The 16,396-nt window shown below is 64.0% G+C and overlaps 1 protein-coding gene across 1 annotated transcript in view; it reads right to left on the reverse strand.

The window, feature by feature from the left end:
* emilin1b (elastin microfibril interfacer 1b) overlaps positions 1-14,628 on the reverse strand; it is a 66,931-nt gene extending 52,303 nt beyond the window's left edge. Inside the window, exons 1-2 of the mRNA XM_085978622.1 lie at positions 14,438-14,628; positions 10,262-10,467 (exon numbers count right to left, since the gene is read on the reverse strand). Of these exons, the coding sequence (XP_085834748.1) occupies positions 10,262-10,467; positions 14,438-14,613 (382 nt within the window). The 5' untranslated portion in view covers positions 14,614-14,628. The remainder of the gene's footprint in view (positions 1-10,261; positions 10,468-14,437) is intronic.
* Positions 14,629-16,396: the final 1,768 nt, after the last annotated feature.

Raw genomic sequence — 16,396 nt, forward strand, 5'->3', positions numbered from 1 at the left:
CCAGGGGTCAGTGCGGGGAGTGAGGTACCCTAGGGGTCAGTGCGGGGAGTGAGGTACCCCAGGGGTCAGTGTGGGGAGTGAGGTACCCCAGGGGTCAGTGCGGGGAGTGAGGTACCCCAGGGGTCAGTGCGCGGAGTGAGGTGCCCCAGGGGTCAGTGCGGGAGTGAGGTGCCCCAGGGGTCAGTGCGGGGAGTGAGGTATCCCAGGGGTCAGTGCGGGGAGTGAGGGACCCCAGGGGTCAGTGCGGGGAGTGAGGGACCCCAGGGGTCAGTGCGGGGAGTGAGGTATCCCAGGGGTCAGTGTGGGGAGTGAGGTATCCCGGTGGTCAGTGCTGGGAGTGAGGTACCCTAGGGGTCAGTGCGGGGAGTGAGGTACCCCAGGGGTCAGTGTGGGGAGTGAGGTACCCCAGGGGTCAGTGCGGGGAGTGAGGTACCCCAGGGGTCAGTGCGGGGAGTGAGGTACCCCAGGGGTCAGTGCGGGGAGTGAGGTACCCCAGGGGTCAGTGCGGGGAGTGAGGTACCCCAGGGGTCAGTGCGGGGAGTGAGGTGCCCCAGGGGTCAGTGCGGGGAGTGAGGTGCCCCAGGGGTCAGTGTGGGGAGTGAGGTACCCCAGGGGTCAGTGTGGGGAGTGAGGTGCCCCAGGGGTCAGTGCGGGGAGTGAGGTACCCCAGGGGTCAGTGTGGGGAGTGAGGTGCCCCGGGGGTCAGTGCGGGGAGTGAGGTGCCCCAGGGGTCAGTGCGGGGAGTGAGGTACCCCAGGGGTCAGTGCGGGGAGTGAGGTACCCCAGTGGTCAGTGCGGGGAGTGAGGTACCCCAGGGGTCAGTGCGGGGAGTGAGGTACCCCAGGGGTCAGTGCGGGGAGTGAGGAACCCCAGGGGTCAGTGTGGGGAGTGAGGTACCCCAGGGGTCAGTGTGGGGAGTGAGGTACCCCAGGGGTCAGTGCGGGGAGTGAGGTACCCCAGGGGCCAGTGTGGGGAGTGAGATACCCCGGGGGTCAGTGTGGGGAGTGAGGTACCCCAGGGGTCAGTGTGGGGAGTGAGGTACCCCAGGGGTCAGTGCGGGGAGTGAGGTACCCCAGGGGTCAGTGCGGGGAGTGAGGTACCCCAGGGGTCAGTGCGGGGAGTGAGGTACCCCAGGGGCCAGTGTGGGGAGTGAGATACCCCGGGGGTCAGTGTGGGGAGTGAGGTACCCCAGGGGTCAGTGTGGGGAGTGAGGTACCCCAGGGGTCAGTGCGGGGAGTGAGGTACCCCAGGGGTCAGTGTGGGGAGTGAGGTACCCCGGGGGTCAGTGCGGAGAGTGAGGTACTCCAGGGGTCAGTGCGGGGAGTGAGGTACCCCAGGGGTCAGTGCGGGGAGTGAGGTACCCCAGGGGTCAGTGCAGGGAGTGAGGTACTCCAGGGGTCAGTGCGGGGAGTGAGGTACCCCAGGGGTCAGTGCGGGGAGTGAGGTACCCCGGGGGTCAGTGCAGGGAGTGAGGTGCCCCAGGGGTCAGCGCGGGGAGTGAGGTACCCCAGGGGTCAGTGCGGGGAGTGAGGTACCCCAGGGGTCAGTGCGGGGAGTGAGGTACCCCAGGGGTCAGTGCGGGGAGTGAGGTGCCCCAGGGGTCAGTGCTGGGAGTGAGGTATCCCAGGGGTCAGTGCGGGGAGTGAGGTACCCCAGGGGTCAGTGTGGGGAGTGAGGTACCCCAGGGGTCAGTGTGGGGAGTGAGGTACCCCAGGGGTCAGTGCGGGGAGTGAGGTGTCCCAGGGGTCAGTGCGGGGAGTGAGGTTCCCCAGGGGTCAGTGCGGGAGTGAGGTCAGGGGTCAGTGCGGGGAGTGAGGTACCCCAGGGGTCAGTGTGGGGAGTGAGGTCAGGGGTCAGTGCGGGGAGTGAGGTACCCCAGGGGTCAGTGCGGGGAGTGAGGTACCCCAGGGGTCAGTGCGGGGAGTGAGGTACCCCAGGGGTCAGTGCGGGGAGTGAGGTACCCCGGGGGTCAGTGTGGGGAGTGAGGTACCCCAGGGGTCAGTGCGGGGAGTGAGGTACCCCAGGGGTCAGTGCGGGGAGTGAGGTTACCCAGGGGTCAGTGCGGGGAGTGAGGTACCCCAGGGGTCAGTGCGGGGAGTGAGGTACCCCAGGGGTCAGTGTGGGGAGTGAGGTGCCCCAGGGGTCAGTGCGGGGAGTGAGGTACCCCAGGGGTCAGTGCGGGGTGTGAGGTACCCCAGGGGTCAGTGCGGGGAGTGAGGTACCCCAGGGGTCAGTGCGGGGAGTGAGGTACCCCAGGGGTCAGTGCGGGGAGTGAGGTACCCCAGGGGTCAGTGTGGGGAGTGAGGTGACCCGGTGGTCAGTGCAGGGAGTGAGGTGCCCCGGGGGTCAGTGCGGGGAGTGAGGTGCCCCGGGGGTCAGTGCGGGGAGTGAGGTACCCCAGGGGTCAGTGCGGGGACTGAGGTACCCCGGGGGTCAGTGCGGGGAGTGAGGTACCCCAGGGGTCAGTGCGGGGAGTGAGGTTCCCCAGGGGTCAGTGCGGGGAGTGAGGTGCCCCGGGGGTCAGTGTGGGGAGTGAGGTACCCCAGGGGTCAGTGCGGGGAGTGAGGTACCCCAGGGGTCAGTGTGGGGAGTGAGGTACCCCAGGGGTCAGTGCGGGGAGTGAGGTACCCCGGGGGTCAGTGAGTGAGGTACCCCAGTGGTCAGTGTGGGGAGTGAGGTGCCCCGGGGGTCAGTGCGGGGAGTGAGGTACCCCGGGGGTCAGTGCAGGGAGTGAGGTACCCCGGGGGTCAGTGTGGAGAGTGAGGTGCCCCAGGGGTCAGTGCGGGGAGTGAGGTACCCCAGGGGTCAGTGCGGGGAGTGAGGTACCCCAGGGGTCAGTGCGGGGAGTGAGGTACCCCAGGGGTCAGTGTGGGGAGTGAGGTACCCCAGGGGTCAGTGCGGGGAGTGAGGTACCCCAGGGGTCAGTGCGGGGAGTGAGGTACCCCAGGGGTCAGTGTGGGGAGTGAGGTACCCCGGGGGTCAGTGTGGGGAGTGAGGTACCCCAGGGGTCAGTGCGGGGAGTGAGGTGCCCCAGGGGTCAGTGCCGGGAGTGAGGTGCCCCAGGGGTCAGTGCGGGGAGTGAGGTACCCCGGGGGTCAGTGCGGGGAGTGAGGTACCCCAGGGGTCAGTGCGGGGAGTGAGGTACCCCAGGGGTCAGTGCGGGGAGTGAGGTACCCCAGGGGTCAGTGCGGGGAGTGAGGTGCCCCAGGGGTCAGTGCGGGGAGTGAGGTACCCCAGGGGTCAGTGCGGGGAGTGAGGTGCCCCAGGGGTCAGTGCGGGGAGTGAGGTACCCCGGGGGTCAGTGTGGGGAGTGAGGTGCCCCGGTGGTCAGTGCGGGGAGTGAGGTACCCCGGGGGTCAGTGCGGGGAGTGAGGTACCCCAGGGGTCAGTGCTGGGAGTGACGTGTCCCGGTGGTCAGTGCGGGGAGTGAGATACCCCAGGGGTCAGTGCGGGGAGTGAGGTACCCCAGGGGACATTGCGGGGAGTGAGGTACCCCGGTGGTCAGTGCGGGGAGTGAGGTACCCCAGGGGTCAGTGCGGGGAGTGAGGTACCCCAGGGGTCAGTGCGGGGAGTGAGGTACCCCAGGGGTCAGTGCGGGGAGTGAGGTACCCCAGGGGTCAGTGCTGGGAGTGAGGTGCCCCGGGGGTCAGTGCGGGGAGTGAGGTGCCCCGGGGGTCAGTGCGGGGAGTGAGGTACCCCAGGGGTCAGTGCGGGGAGTGAGGTACCCCAGGGGTCAGTGTGGGGAGTGAGGTACCCCAGGGGTCAGTGCGGGGAGTGAGGTGCCCCGGGGGTCAGTGCGGGGAGTGAGGTACCCCAGGGGTCAATGCGGGGAGTGAGGTACCCCGGGGGACAGTGCGGGGAGTGAGGTATCCCAGGGGTCACTGTGAGGAGTGAGGTACCCCAGGGGTCAGTGCGGGGAGTGAGGTACCCCAGGGGTCAGTGCAGGGAGTGAGGTACCCCAGGGGTCAGTGCGGGGAGTGAGGTACCCCAGGGGTCAGTGCGGGGAGTGAGGTACCCCGGGGGTCAGTGCGGGGAGTGAGGTACCCCAGGGGTCAGTGCGGGGAGTGAGGTGCCCCAGGGGTCAGTGCGGGGAGTGAGGTACCCCAGAGGTCAGTGTAGGGAGTGAGGTATCCCAGGGGTCAGTGTAGGGAGTGAGGTATCCCAGGGGTCAGTGCGGGGAGTGAGGTACCCCAGGGGTCAGTGCGGGGAGTGAGGTACCCCGGGGGTCAGTGCGGGGAGTGAGGTGCCCCAGGGTCAGTGCGGGGAGTGAGGTACCCCGGGGGTCAGTGCTGGGAGTGAGGTATCCCAGGGGTCAGTGCTGGGAGTGAGGTACCCCAGGGGTCAGTGCGGGGAGTGAGGTACCCCAGGGGTCAGTGCGGGGAGTGAGGTACCCCAGGGGTCAGTGCGGGGAGTGAGGTACCCCAGTGGTCAGTGCGGGGAGTGAGGTACCCCGGGGGTCAGTGCGGGGAGTGAGGTACCCCAGGGGTCAGTGCGGAGAGTGAGGTACCCCAGGGGTCAGTGCGGGGAGTGAGGTACCCTAGGGGTTAGTGCGGGGAGTGAGGTTCCCCAGGGGTCAGTGTGGGGAGTGAGGTACCCCAGGGGTCAGTGCGGGGAGTGAGGTACCCCAGGGGTCAGTGCGGGGAGTGAGGTCAGGGGTCAGTGCCGGGAGTGAGGTGCCCCAGGGGTCAGTGCGGGGAGTGAGGTACCCCAGGGGTCAGTGCGGGGAGTGAGGTACCCCAGGGGTCAGTGCAGGGAGTGAGGTGCCCCAGGGGTCAGTGCAGGGAGTGAGGTACCCCAGGGGTCAGTGCGGGGAGTGAGGTGCCCCAGGGGTCAGTGGGGGGAGTGAGGTACCCCAGGGGTCAGTGCGGGGAGTGAGGTACCCCAGGGGTCAGTGCGGGGAGTGAGTTACCCCAGGGGTCAGTGCGGGGAGTGAGGTGCCCCAGGGGTCAGTGCGGGGAGTGAGGTACCCCAGGGGTCAGTGCGGGGAGTGAGGTGCCCCGGGGGTCAGTGCGGGGAGTGAGGTACCCCAGGGGTCAGTGCGGGGAGTGAGGTACCCCGGGGGTCAGTGCAGGGACTGAGGTACCCCAGGGGTCAGTGCGGGGAGTGAGGTACCCCGGGGGTCAGTGCGGGGAGTGAGGTACCCCAGGGGTCAGTGCGGGGAGTGAGGTACCCCAGGGGTCAGTGCGGGGAGTGAGGTACCCCGGGGGTCAGTGCGGGGAGTGAGGTACCCCAGGGGTCAGTGCGGAGAGTGAGGTACCCCAGGGGTCAGTGTGGGGAGTGAGGTACCCCAGGGGTCAGTGAGGGGAGTGAGGTACCCCAGGGGTCAGTGCTGGGAGTGAGGTACCCCAGGGGTCAGTGCGGGGAGTGAGGTGCCCCAGGGGTCAGTGCGGGGAGTGAGGTACCCCAGGGGTCAGTGCGGGGAGTGAGGTACCCCAGGGGTCAGTGCAGGGAGTGAGGTACCGCAGGGGTCAGTGTGGGGAGTGAGGTGCCCCAGGGGTCAGTGTGGGGAGTGAGGTGCCCCAGGGGTCAGTGTGGGGAGTGAGGTACCCCAGGGGTCAGTGCGGGGAGTGAGGTGCCCCAGGGGTCAGTGCTGGGAGTGAGGTACCCCAGGGGTCAGTGCGGGGAGTGAGGTACCCCAGGGGTCAGTGTGGGGAGTGAGGTACCCCAGGGGTCAGTGCGGGGAGTGAGGTATCCCGGTGGTCAGTGCGGGGAGTGAGGTACCCCAGGGGTCAGTGCGGGGAGTGAGGTTCCCCAGGGGTCAGTGTGGGGAGTGAGGTACCCCAGGGGTCAGTGCGGGGAGTGAGGTACCCCAGGGGTCAGTGTGGGAAGTGAGGTACCCCAGGGGTCAGTGCGGGGAGTGAGGTGCCCCGGGGGTCAGTGCGGGGAGTGAGGTACCCCGGGGGTCAGTGCGGGGAGTAACGTACCCCAGGGGTCAGTGTGGGGAGTGAGGTACCCCAGGGGTCAGTGCGGGGAGTGAGGTACCCCAGGGGTCAGTGCGGGGAGTGAGGTGCCACGGGGGTCAGTGCGGGGAGTGAGGTACTCCGGTGGTCAGTGCGGGGAGTGAGGTACCCCGGGGGTCAGTATGGGGAGTGAGGTGCCCCAGGGGTCAGTGCGGGGTGTGAGGTACCCCAGGGGTCAGTGCGGGGAGTGAGGTACCCCAGGGGTCAGTGCGGGGAGTGAGGTGACCCGGTGGTCAGTGCGGGGAGTGAGGTACCCCAGGGGTCAGTGTGGGGAGTGAGGTACCCCAGGGGTCAGTGTGGGGAGTGAGGTACCCCAGGGGTTAGTGCGGGGAGTGAGGTACCCCAGGGGTCAGTGCGGGGAGTGAGGTGACCCGGTGGTCAGTGCGGGGAGTGAGGTACCCCAGGGGTCAGTGTGGGGAGTGAGGTACCCCAGGGGTCAGTGTGGGGAGTGAGGTACCCCAGGGGTCAGTGTGGGGAGTGAGGTACCCCAGGGGTCAGTGTGGGGAGTGAGGTGCCCCAGGGGTCAGTGTGGGGAGTGAGGTACCCCAGGGGACAGTGCGGGGAGTGAGGTACCCCAGGGGACAGTGCGGGGAGTGAGGTACCCCAGGGGTCAGTGCGGGGAGTGAGGTACCCCAGGGGTCAGTGTGGGGAGTGAGGTACCCCAGGGGTCAGTGTGGGGAGTGAGTTACCCCAGGGGTCAGTGCGGGGAGTGAGGTACCCCAGGGGTCAGTGCGGGGAGTGAGGTGCCCCAGGGGTCAGTGCGGGGAGTGAGGTGCCCCAGGGGTCAGTGCTGGGAGTGAGGTGCCCCAGGGGTCAGCGCGGGGAGTGAGGTTCCCCAGGGGTCAGTGCGGGGAGTGAGGTTCCCCAGGGGTCAGTGTGGGGAGTGAGGTACCCCAGGGGTCAGTGCGGGGAGTGAGGTACCCCAGGGGTCAGTGTGGGGAGTGAGGTACCCCAGGGGTCAGTGCGGGGAGTGAGGTACCCCAGGGGTCAGTGCGGGGAGTGAGGTGCCCCAGGGGTCAGTGCGGGGAGTGAGGTTCCCCAGGGGTCAGTGCGGGGAGTGAGGTACCCCAGGGGTCAGTGCGGGGACTGAGGTTCCCCGGGGTCAGTGCGGGGAGTGAGGTTCCCCAGGGGTCAGTGCGGGGAGTGAGGTTCCCCAGGGGTCAGTGCGGGGAGTGAGGTACCCCAGGGGTCAGTGTGGGGAGTGAGGTATCCCAGGGGTCAGTGCGGGGTGTGAGGTACCCCAGGGGTCAGTGTGGGGAGTGAGGTACCCCAGGGGTCAGTGCGGGGAGTGAGGTACCCCAGGGGTCAGTGCGGGGAGTGAGGTATCCCAGGGGTCAGTGCGGGGTGTGAGGTACCCCAGGGGTCAGTGCGGGGAGTGAGGTACCCCAGGGGTCAGTGTGGGGAGTGAGGTACCCCAGGGGTCAGTGCGGGGAGTGAGGTACCCCAGGGGTCAGTGCGGGGAGTGAGGTATCCCAGGGGTCAGTGCGGGGTGTGAGGTACCCCAGGGGTCAGTGCGGGGAGTGAGGTACCCCAGGGGTCAGTGCGGGGAGTGAGGTACCCCAGGGGTCAGTGCGGGGAGTGAGGTGCCCCAGGGGTCAGTGCGGGGAGTGAGGTATCCCAGGGGTCAGTGCGGGGTGTGAGGTACCCCAGGGGTCAGTGCGGGGAGTGAGGTACCCCAGGGGTCAGTGCGGGGAGTGAGGTACCCCAGGGGTCAGTGCGGGGAGTGAGGTGCCCCAGGGGTCAGTGCGGGGAGTGAGGTACCCCAGGGGTCAGTGCGGGGTGTGAGGTACCCCGGGGGTCAGTGCGGGGAGTGAGGTGCCCCAGGGGTCAGTGCGGGGAGTGAGGTACCCCAGGGGTCAGTGCGGGGAGTGAGGTGCCCCAGGGGTCAGTGCGGGGAGTGAGGTACCCCAGGGGTCAGTGTGGGGAGTGAGGTGCCCCAGGGGTCAGTGCGGGGAGTGAGGTACCCCGGGGGTCAGTGCGGGGAGTGAGGTACCCCAGGGGTCAGTGCGGGGAGTGAGGTACCCCAGGGGTCAGTGCGGGGAGTGAGGTGCCCCAGGGGTCAGTGCCGGGAGTGAGGTACCCCAGGGGTCAGTGCGGGGAGTGAGGTACCCCAGTGGTCAGTGCGGGGAGTGAGGTGCCCCAGGGGTCAGTGCGGGGAGTGAGGTACCCCAGGGGTCAGTGCGGGGAGTGAGGTACCCCAGGGGTCAGTGCGGGGAGTGAGGTACCCCAGGGGTCAGTGCGGGGAGTGAGGTACCCCAGGGGTCAGTGCGGGGAGTGAGGTGCCCCAGGGGTCAGTGCGGGGAGTGAGGTACCCCAGGGGTCAGTGCGGGGAGTGAGGTACCCCAGGGGTCAGTGCGGGGAGTGAGGTGCCCCGGGGGTCAGTGCGGGGAGTGAGGTACCCCGGGGGTCAGTGCGGGGAGTGAGGTGCCCCGGGGGTCAGTGCGGGGAGTGAGGTGCCCCGGGGGTCAGTGTGGGGAGTGAGGTGCCCCAGGGGTCAGTGCGGGGAGTGAGGTACCCCAGGGGTCAGTGCGGGGAGTGAGGTACCCCAGTGGTCAGTGCGGGGAGTGAGGTGCCCCAGGGGTCAGTGCGGGGAGTGAGGTGCCCCAGGGGTCAGTGCGGGGAGTGAGGTACCCCAGGGGTCAGTGCGGGGAGTGAGGTGCCCCGGGGGTCAGTGCGGGGAGTGAGGTACCCCAGGGGTCAGTGTGGGGAGTGAGGTGCCCCAGGGGTCAGTGCGGGGAGTGAGGTACCCCAGGGGTCAGTGCGGGGAGTGAGGTACCCCAGGGGTCAGTGCGGGGAGTGAGGTACCCCAGGGGTCAGTGCGGGGAGTGAGGTGCCCCAGGGGTCAGTGCGGGGAGTGAGGTGCCCCGGGGGTCAGTGCGGGGAGTGAGGTACCCCAGGGGTCAGTGTGGGGAGTGAGGTACCCCAGGGGTCAGTGCGGGGAGTGAGGTGCCCCAGGGGTCAGTGCGGGGAGTGAGGTACCCCAGGGGTCAGTGCGGGGAGTGAGGTGCCCCAGGGGTCAGTGCGGGGAGTGAGGTACCCCAGGGGTCAGTGCGGGGAGTGAGGTGCCCCGGGGGTCAGTGCGGGGAGTGAGGTACCCCGGGGGTCAGTGCGGGGAGTGAGGTACCCCAGTGGTCAGTGCGGGGAGTGAGGTGCCCCGGGGGTCAGTGCGGGGAGTGAGGTGCCCCGGGGTAAGTGTGGGGAGTGAGGTGCCCCAGGGGTCAGTGCGGGGAGTGAGGTACCCCAGGGGTCAGTGCGGGGAGTGAGGTACCCCAGTGGTCAGTGCGGGGAGTGAGGTACCCCAGGGGTCAGTGCGGGGAGTGAGGTGCCCCGGGGGTCAGTGCGGGGAGTGAGGTACCCCAGGGGTCAGTGCGGGGAGTGAGGTACCCCAGTGGTCAGTGCGGGGAGTGAGGTACCCCAGTGGTCAGTGCGGGGAGTGAGGTGCCCCAGGGGTCAGTGCGGGGAGTGAGGTACCCCAGGGGTCAGTGTGGGGAGTGAGGTGCCCCGGGGGTCAGTGCGGGGAGTGAGGTGCCCCGGGGGTCAGTGCGGGGAGTGAGGTGCCCCAGGGGTCAGTGCGGGGAGTGAGGTGCCCCAGGGGTCAGTGCGGGGAGTGAGGTACCCCAGGGGTCAGTGTGGGGAGTGAGGTACCCCAGGGGTCAGTGCGGGGAGTGAGGTACCCCAGGGGTCAGTGCGGGGAGTGAGGTACCCCAGGGGTCAGTGCGGGGAGTGAGGTACCCCAGGGGTCAGTGCGGGGAGTGAGGTGCCCCGGGCTCAGTGCGGGGAGTGAGGTGCCCCAGGGGTCAGTGCGGGGAGTGAGGTACCCCAGGGGTCAGTGCGGGGAGTGAGGTACCCCAGGGGTCAGTGTGGGGAGTGAGGTACCCCAGGGGTCAGTGTGGGGAGTGAGGTACCCCAGGGGTCAGTGTGGGGAGTGAGGTACCCCAGGGGTCAGTGCGGGGAGTGAGGTACCCCAGGGGTCAGTGTGGGGAGTGAGGTACCCCAGGGGTCAGTGCGGGGAGTGAGGTACCCCAGTGGTCAGTGCGGGGAGTGAGGTACCCCAGGGGTCAGTGTGGGGAGTGAGGTACCCCAGTGGTCAGTGCGGGGAGTGAGGTGCCCCGGGGGTCAGTGCGGGGAGTGAGGTACCCCAGTGGTCAGTGCGGGGAGTGAGGTACCCCAGGGGTCAGTGCGGGGAGTGAGGTATCCCAGGGGTCAGTGCAGGGAGTGAGGTACCCCAGGGGTCAGTGTGGGGAGTGAGGTACCCCAGTGGTCAGTGCGGGCCTGTCCCGAATGGCCAACATTTCTCTTGCCTTCAGTTGGTGACCCGGCCGGATGCCTTGTCCCAGGCCTGGAATCTGCTGGAATTGGCAGCCGGGGTTTTGGAGTCCCCACTTCAGTCTGTTCCAATGGACCCACTGTACAATCATCTCCTGAGTAACCATGGCAACACCGCCACTCCATTTCTGTAACCATTTTGTACGCAATCTTGTATCGCGGTTTCATGAAGGAACGATACCTGCGAGAGGGACATTTCAGAAAACGACAACTTCAGCACGGATGTTGTCACGATACAAACTCACCCAAGAACGCCCAGAGCCAAATCCAAACTTAACATCACTCAGTATCTCCATCATGTTCAAGCTCACCTCAAAATCAGTAAACACTCACATCACTGTCTGCGGGAACTAGAACCCCAACACTCGCATCCCTGGAACCCTAACACTCGCATCCCTGGAACCCCAACACTCGCATCCCTGGAACCCCAACACTCGCATCGCTGGTACCCCAACACCTGCATCCCTGGAACCCCAACACTCGCATCCCTGGAACCCCAACACCCGCATCCCTGGAACCCCAACACTCGCATCGCTGGTACCCCAACACCTGCATCCCTGGAACCCCAACACTCGCATCCCTGGAACCCCAACACCCGCATCCCTGGAACCCCAACACTCGCATCCCTGGAACCCCAACACCCGCATCCCTGGAACCCCAACACCCGCATCCCTGGAACCCCAACACCCGCATCCCTGGAACCCCAACACTCGCATCCCTGGAACCCGAACACTCGCATCGCTGGAAACCCCAACACTCGCATCCCTGGAACCCCAACACTCGCATCCCTGGAACCCCAACACTCGAATCCCTGGAACCCCAACACTCGCATCCCTGGAACCCCAACACTCGCATCGCTGGAAACCCCAACACTCGCATCGCTGGAAACCCCAACACTCGCATCGCTGGAACCCCAACACTCGCATCCCTGGAACCCCAACACTCGCATCGCTGGAACCCCAACACCCGCATCGCTGGAACCCCAACACCCGCATCCCTGGAACCCCAACACCCGCATCGCTGGAACCCCAACACCCCCATCGCTGGAACCCCAACACTCGCATCCCTGGAACCCCAACACCCGCATCGCTGGAACCCCAACACTCGCATCACTGGAACCCCAACACTCGCATCCCTGGAACCCCAACACTCGCATCCCTGGAACCCCAACACTCGCATCCCTGGAACCCCAACACTCGCATCCCTGGAACCCCAACACTCGCATCCCTGGAACCCCAACACTCGCATCCCTGGAACCCCAACACTCGCATCCCTGGAACCCCAACACTCGCATCCCTGGAACCCCAACACTCGCATCCCTGGAACCCCAACACTCGCATCCCTGGAACCCCAACACTCGCATCCCTGGAACCCCAACACTCGCATCCCTGGAACCCCAACACTCGCATCGCTGGAACCCCAACACTCGCATCGCTGGAACCCCAACACTCGCATCCCTGGAACCCCAACACTCGCATCCCTGGAACCCCAACACTCGCATCCCTGGAACCCCAACACTCGCATCCCTGGAACCCCAACACTCGCATCCCTGGAACCCCAACACTCGCATCCCTGGAACCCCAACACTCGCATCCCTGGAACCCCAACACTCGCATCCCTGGAACCCCAACACTCGCATCCCTGGAACCCCAACACTCGCATCCCTGGAACCCCAACACCCGCATCCCTGGAACCCCAACACCCGCATCCCTGGAACCCCAACACTCGCATCGCTGGAACCCCAACACTCGCATCGCTGGAACCTCAACACTCGCTTCCCTGGAACCCCAACACCCGCATCCCTGGAACCCCAACACCCGCATCCCTGGAACCCCAACACTCGCATCCCTGGAACCCCAACACTCGCATCCCTGGAACCCCAACACTCGCATCCCTGGAACCCCAACACTCGCATCGCTGGAACCCCAACACTCGCATCGCTGGAACCCCAACACCCGCTTCCCTGGAACCCCAACACCCGCATCGCTGGAAACCCCAACACTCGCATCCCTGGAACCCCAACACTCGCATCCCTGGAACCCCAACACTCGCATCCCTGGAACCCCAACACTCGCATCCCTGGAACCCCAACACCCGCATCCCTGGAACCCCAACACCCGCATCCCTGGAACCCCAACACTCGCATCCCTGGAACCCCAACACTCGCATCCCTGGAACCCCAACACTCGCATCCCTGGAACCCCAACACTCGCATCCCTGGAACCCCAACACTCGCATCCCTGGAAGCCCAACACTCGCATCCCTGGAACCCCAACACTCGCATCCCTGGAACCCCAACACCCGCATCCCTGGAACCCCAACATTCGCATCCCTGGAACCCCAACACCCGCATCCCTGGAACCCCAACACTCGCATTGCTGGAACCCCAACACTCGCATCCCTGGAACCCCAACACTCGCATCCCTGGAACCCCAACACTCGCGTCGCTGGAAACCCAACACTCGCATCCCTGGAACCCCAACACCCGCATCCCTGGAACCCCAACACCCGCATCCCTGGAACCCCAACACTCGCATTGCTGGAACCCCAACACTCGCATCCCTGGAACCCCAACACTCGCATCCCTGGAACCCCAACACTCGCATCGCTGGAAACCCCAACACTCGCATCCCTGGAACCCCAACACTCGCATCCCTGGAACCCCAACACTCGCATCCCTGGAACCCCAACACTCGCATCCCTGGAACCCCAACACTCGCATCCCTGGAACCCCAACACTCGCATCGCTGGAAACCCCAACACTCGCATCCCTGGAACCCCAACACTCGCATCCCTGGAACCCCAACACTCGAATCCCTGGAACCCCAACACTCGCATCCCTGGAACCCCAACACTCGCATCGCTGGAAACCCCAACACTCGCATCGCTGGAAACCCCAACACTCGCATCCCTGGAACCCCAACACTTGCATCCCTGGAACCCCAACACTCGCATCCCTGGAACCCCAACACTCGCATCGCTGGAACCCCAACACCCGCATCGCTGGAACCCCAACACTCGCATCGCTGGAACCCCAACACCCGCATCCCTGGAACCCCAACACCCGCATCGCTGGAACCCCAACACTCGCATCGCTGGAACCCCAACACTCGCATCGCTGGAACCCCAACACTCGCATCGCTGGAACCCCAACACTCGCATCGCTGGAACCCCAACACTCGCATCCCTGGAACCCCAACACTCGCATCCCTGGAACCCCAACACTCGCATCCCTGGAACCCCAACACTCGCATCCCTGGAACCCCAACACTCGCATCCCTGGAACCCCAACACTCGCATCCCTGGAAACCCCAACACTCGCATCCCTGGAAACCCCAACACTCGCATCCCTGGAACCCCAACACTCGCATCCCTGGAACCCCAACACTCGCATCCCTGGAACCCCAACACTCGCATCCCTGGAACCCCAACACTCGCATCCCTGGAACCCCAACACCCGCATCCCTGGAACCCCAACACCCGCATCCCTGGAACCCCAACACTCGCATCCCTGGAACCCCAACACTCGCATCCCTGGAACCCCAACACTCGCATCCCTGGAACCCCAACACTCGCATCCCTGGAACCCCAACACTCGCATCCCTGGAACCCCAACACTCGCATCCCTGGAACCCCAACACTCGCATCCCTGGAACCCCAACACCCGCATCCCTGGAACCCCAACACTCGCATCCCTGGAACCCCAACACTCGCATCCCTGGAACCCCAACACTCGCATCCCTGGAACCCCAACACTCGCATCGCTGGAACCCCAACACTCGCATCCCTGGAACCCCAACACCCGCATCCCTGGAACCCCAACACTCGCATCCCTGGAACCCCAACACTCGCATCCCTGGAACCCCAACACTCGCATCCCTGGAAACCCAACACTCGCATCCCTGGAACCCCAACACTCGCATCCCTGGAAACCCAACACTCGCATCCCTGGAACCCCAACACTCGCATCCCTGGAACCCCAACACTCGCATCGCTGGAACCCCAACACTCGCATCCCTGGAACCCCAACACCCGCATCCCTGGAACCCCAACACTCGCATCCCTGGAACCCCAGCACTCGCATCCCTGGAACCCCAACACTCGCATCCCTGGAAACCCAACACTCGCATCCCTGGAACCCCAACACTCACATCACTGTCCGCGGGCACTGTAACTGACCCCATCCACAGGGCTGATACTCTGGTTTGATGTATGTTGATATGCCGTCCTCTATGACACAGGATACCACCCGTGAAACTACATAGGCACACCAGTTCCTGTCGATTAAAAGAGAAGAGATTAGACCAGACGGCAACACCTGGATCATTATTCATGCATATTTAGAAAGGCTGGGATTAGTCAGTTAGTCCAAAACATGTTTTGTTTCATCGGTTTAAGAGAGTTTCTTCAAGAATTGCCCAGTTGGATATGAAAAGGGAACGTAATAGATTTTAATTTTCAGAAGACATTGGATAAAGTGCATTTTTTTTATTTGTTTATGTGGGCGTTGCTGGCAGGGCCAGCATTTATTGCCCATCGCTCATTGCCCTTGAGAAGGTGGTGGTGAGCCGCCGCCTTGAACCGCTGCAGTCCGTGTGGTGAAGGTACTCCCACAGTGCTGTGAGGGAGGGAGTTCCAGGATTTTGAACTAGCGACAATGAAGGATCGGCGATATACTTCTAAGTCAGGATGGCGTGTGACTTGGAGGGGAACTTGGAGGTGGTGGTGTTCCCATACACCTGCTGCTCTCGTCCTTCTAGGTGGAAGAGGTCGCGGGTTTGGGAGGTGCTGTTGAAGAAGCCTTGGCGAGTTGCTGCAGTGTATCTTGTAGATGGTACACACTGCAGCCACAGTGCGCCGGTGGTGGAGGGAGTGAATGTTTAAGGTGGTGGATGGGGTGCCAATCAAGCGGGCTGCTTTGTTCTGGATGGTGTCGGGCTTCTTGAGTGTTGTTGGAGCTGCACTCATCCAGGCAAGTGGAGAGTATTCCATCACACTGCTGACTTGTGCCTTGTAGATGGTGGAAAGGTTTTAGGGAGTCAGGAGGTGAGACACTCGCCGCAGAATACCTAGCCTCTGACCTGCTCTTGTTGCCACTGTAGTGTATGTAACTGTTCTACCTTTAAGAGAACTATCGTATGTAACCGTTCACCTTTAAGAGAACTATTTTAGGTGTGGCACTACTTTATCTTGGCTGCTGTATACTGTAATACCGACGGTGACCACACCAGTATATAAGTGCTGTGTCAGGATTTATTGGGCAGATTCGCCCTGACCTTCGAATAGTAAAGTCCTGTTTAAGTTACTCTTGTAGTCTGTGTATTACTTCGCTATACAACCCACAGACTTTACAGTGGCGACGAGTTCGATCTTACCCTGCGGCAACAATACTTCTGAAGAAGTAAACGAGCGTCGAGAAGAGGCACCCGCCCTCGTCGTTTTGCTGAGAGAAAACTCGAGTCTGCAGACCAAGAAAGGAGGAAGATTTCAAACACGAAGTCTTCCATCAGCAACAGGCACAGATTGTCCCTTCTGCCACGGTGGTGAGTGAGCCGATCAACACGAGAAGCAAGTCGGCCACGGTGACTGAAGAGTGTGAAGATGCCTAAGCATAGTAACAGCAACGGTTTCAATGCCGAGGTGGAAGACTGGCCCACGTATGTAGAACGCATCGAGATATATTGTACGGCTAATAAGATAGCAAATTATGAAAAAGCTCTAACCTTATTAAACTCAATGGGTGCGAGGACATACGGGTTATTGAAGCATCTCCTATCACCAGCTAAACCGGCGGATCAGTCTTTCGATAATATTGTTGCTGTCCTGAAGGATCATTTTAACCCCGCACCGCTGATGTTAGCGGAACGATCTAAATTTTACGGGAGAACGCAACGAAAAGAGGAAAGCAACGCGGAGTACTTGGTCGAGCTGCGTAGACTAGCGAAATACTGCCAGTTTAGAGGAAATCTGACAGAGGCATTGCGAGACAAGTTCGTGTGTGGATTGTCAAAGGAAGGAACGCAAAAACGACTACTCGAAGAGAACGATCTTACACTTGATAAGGCTGTCCTTATTGCAGCATCGCACGAAGCCGCAGCGAGAGGCACGGT

This window comes from Somniosus microcephalus, chromosome 3 (genome assembly GCF_052327205.1).
Source record: "Somniosus microcephalus isolate GS21.2 chromosome 3, FLI_Smic_1.0, whole genome shotgun sequence".
Lineage (NCBI taxonomy): Eukaryota > Metazoa > Chordata > Chondrichthyes > Squaliformes > Somniosidae > Somniosus > Somniosus microcephalus.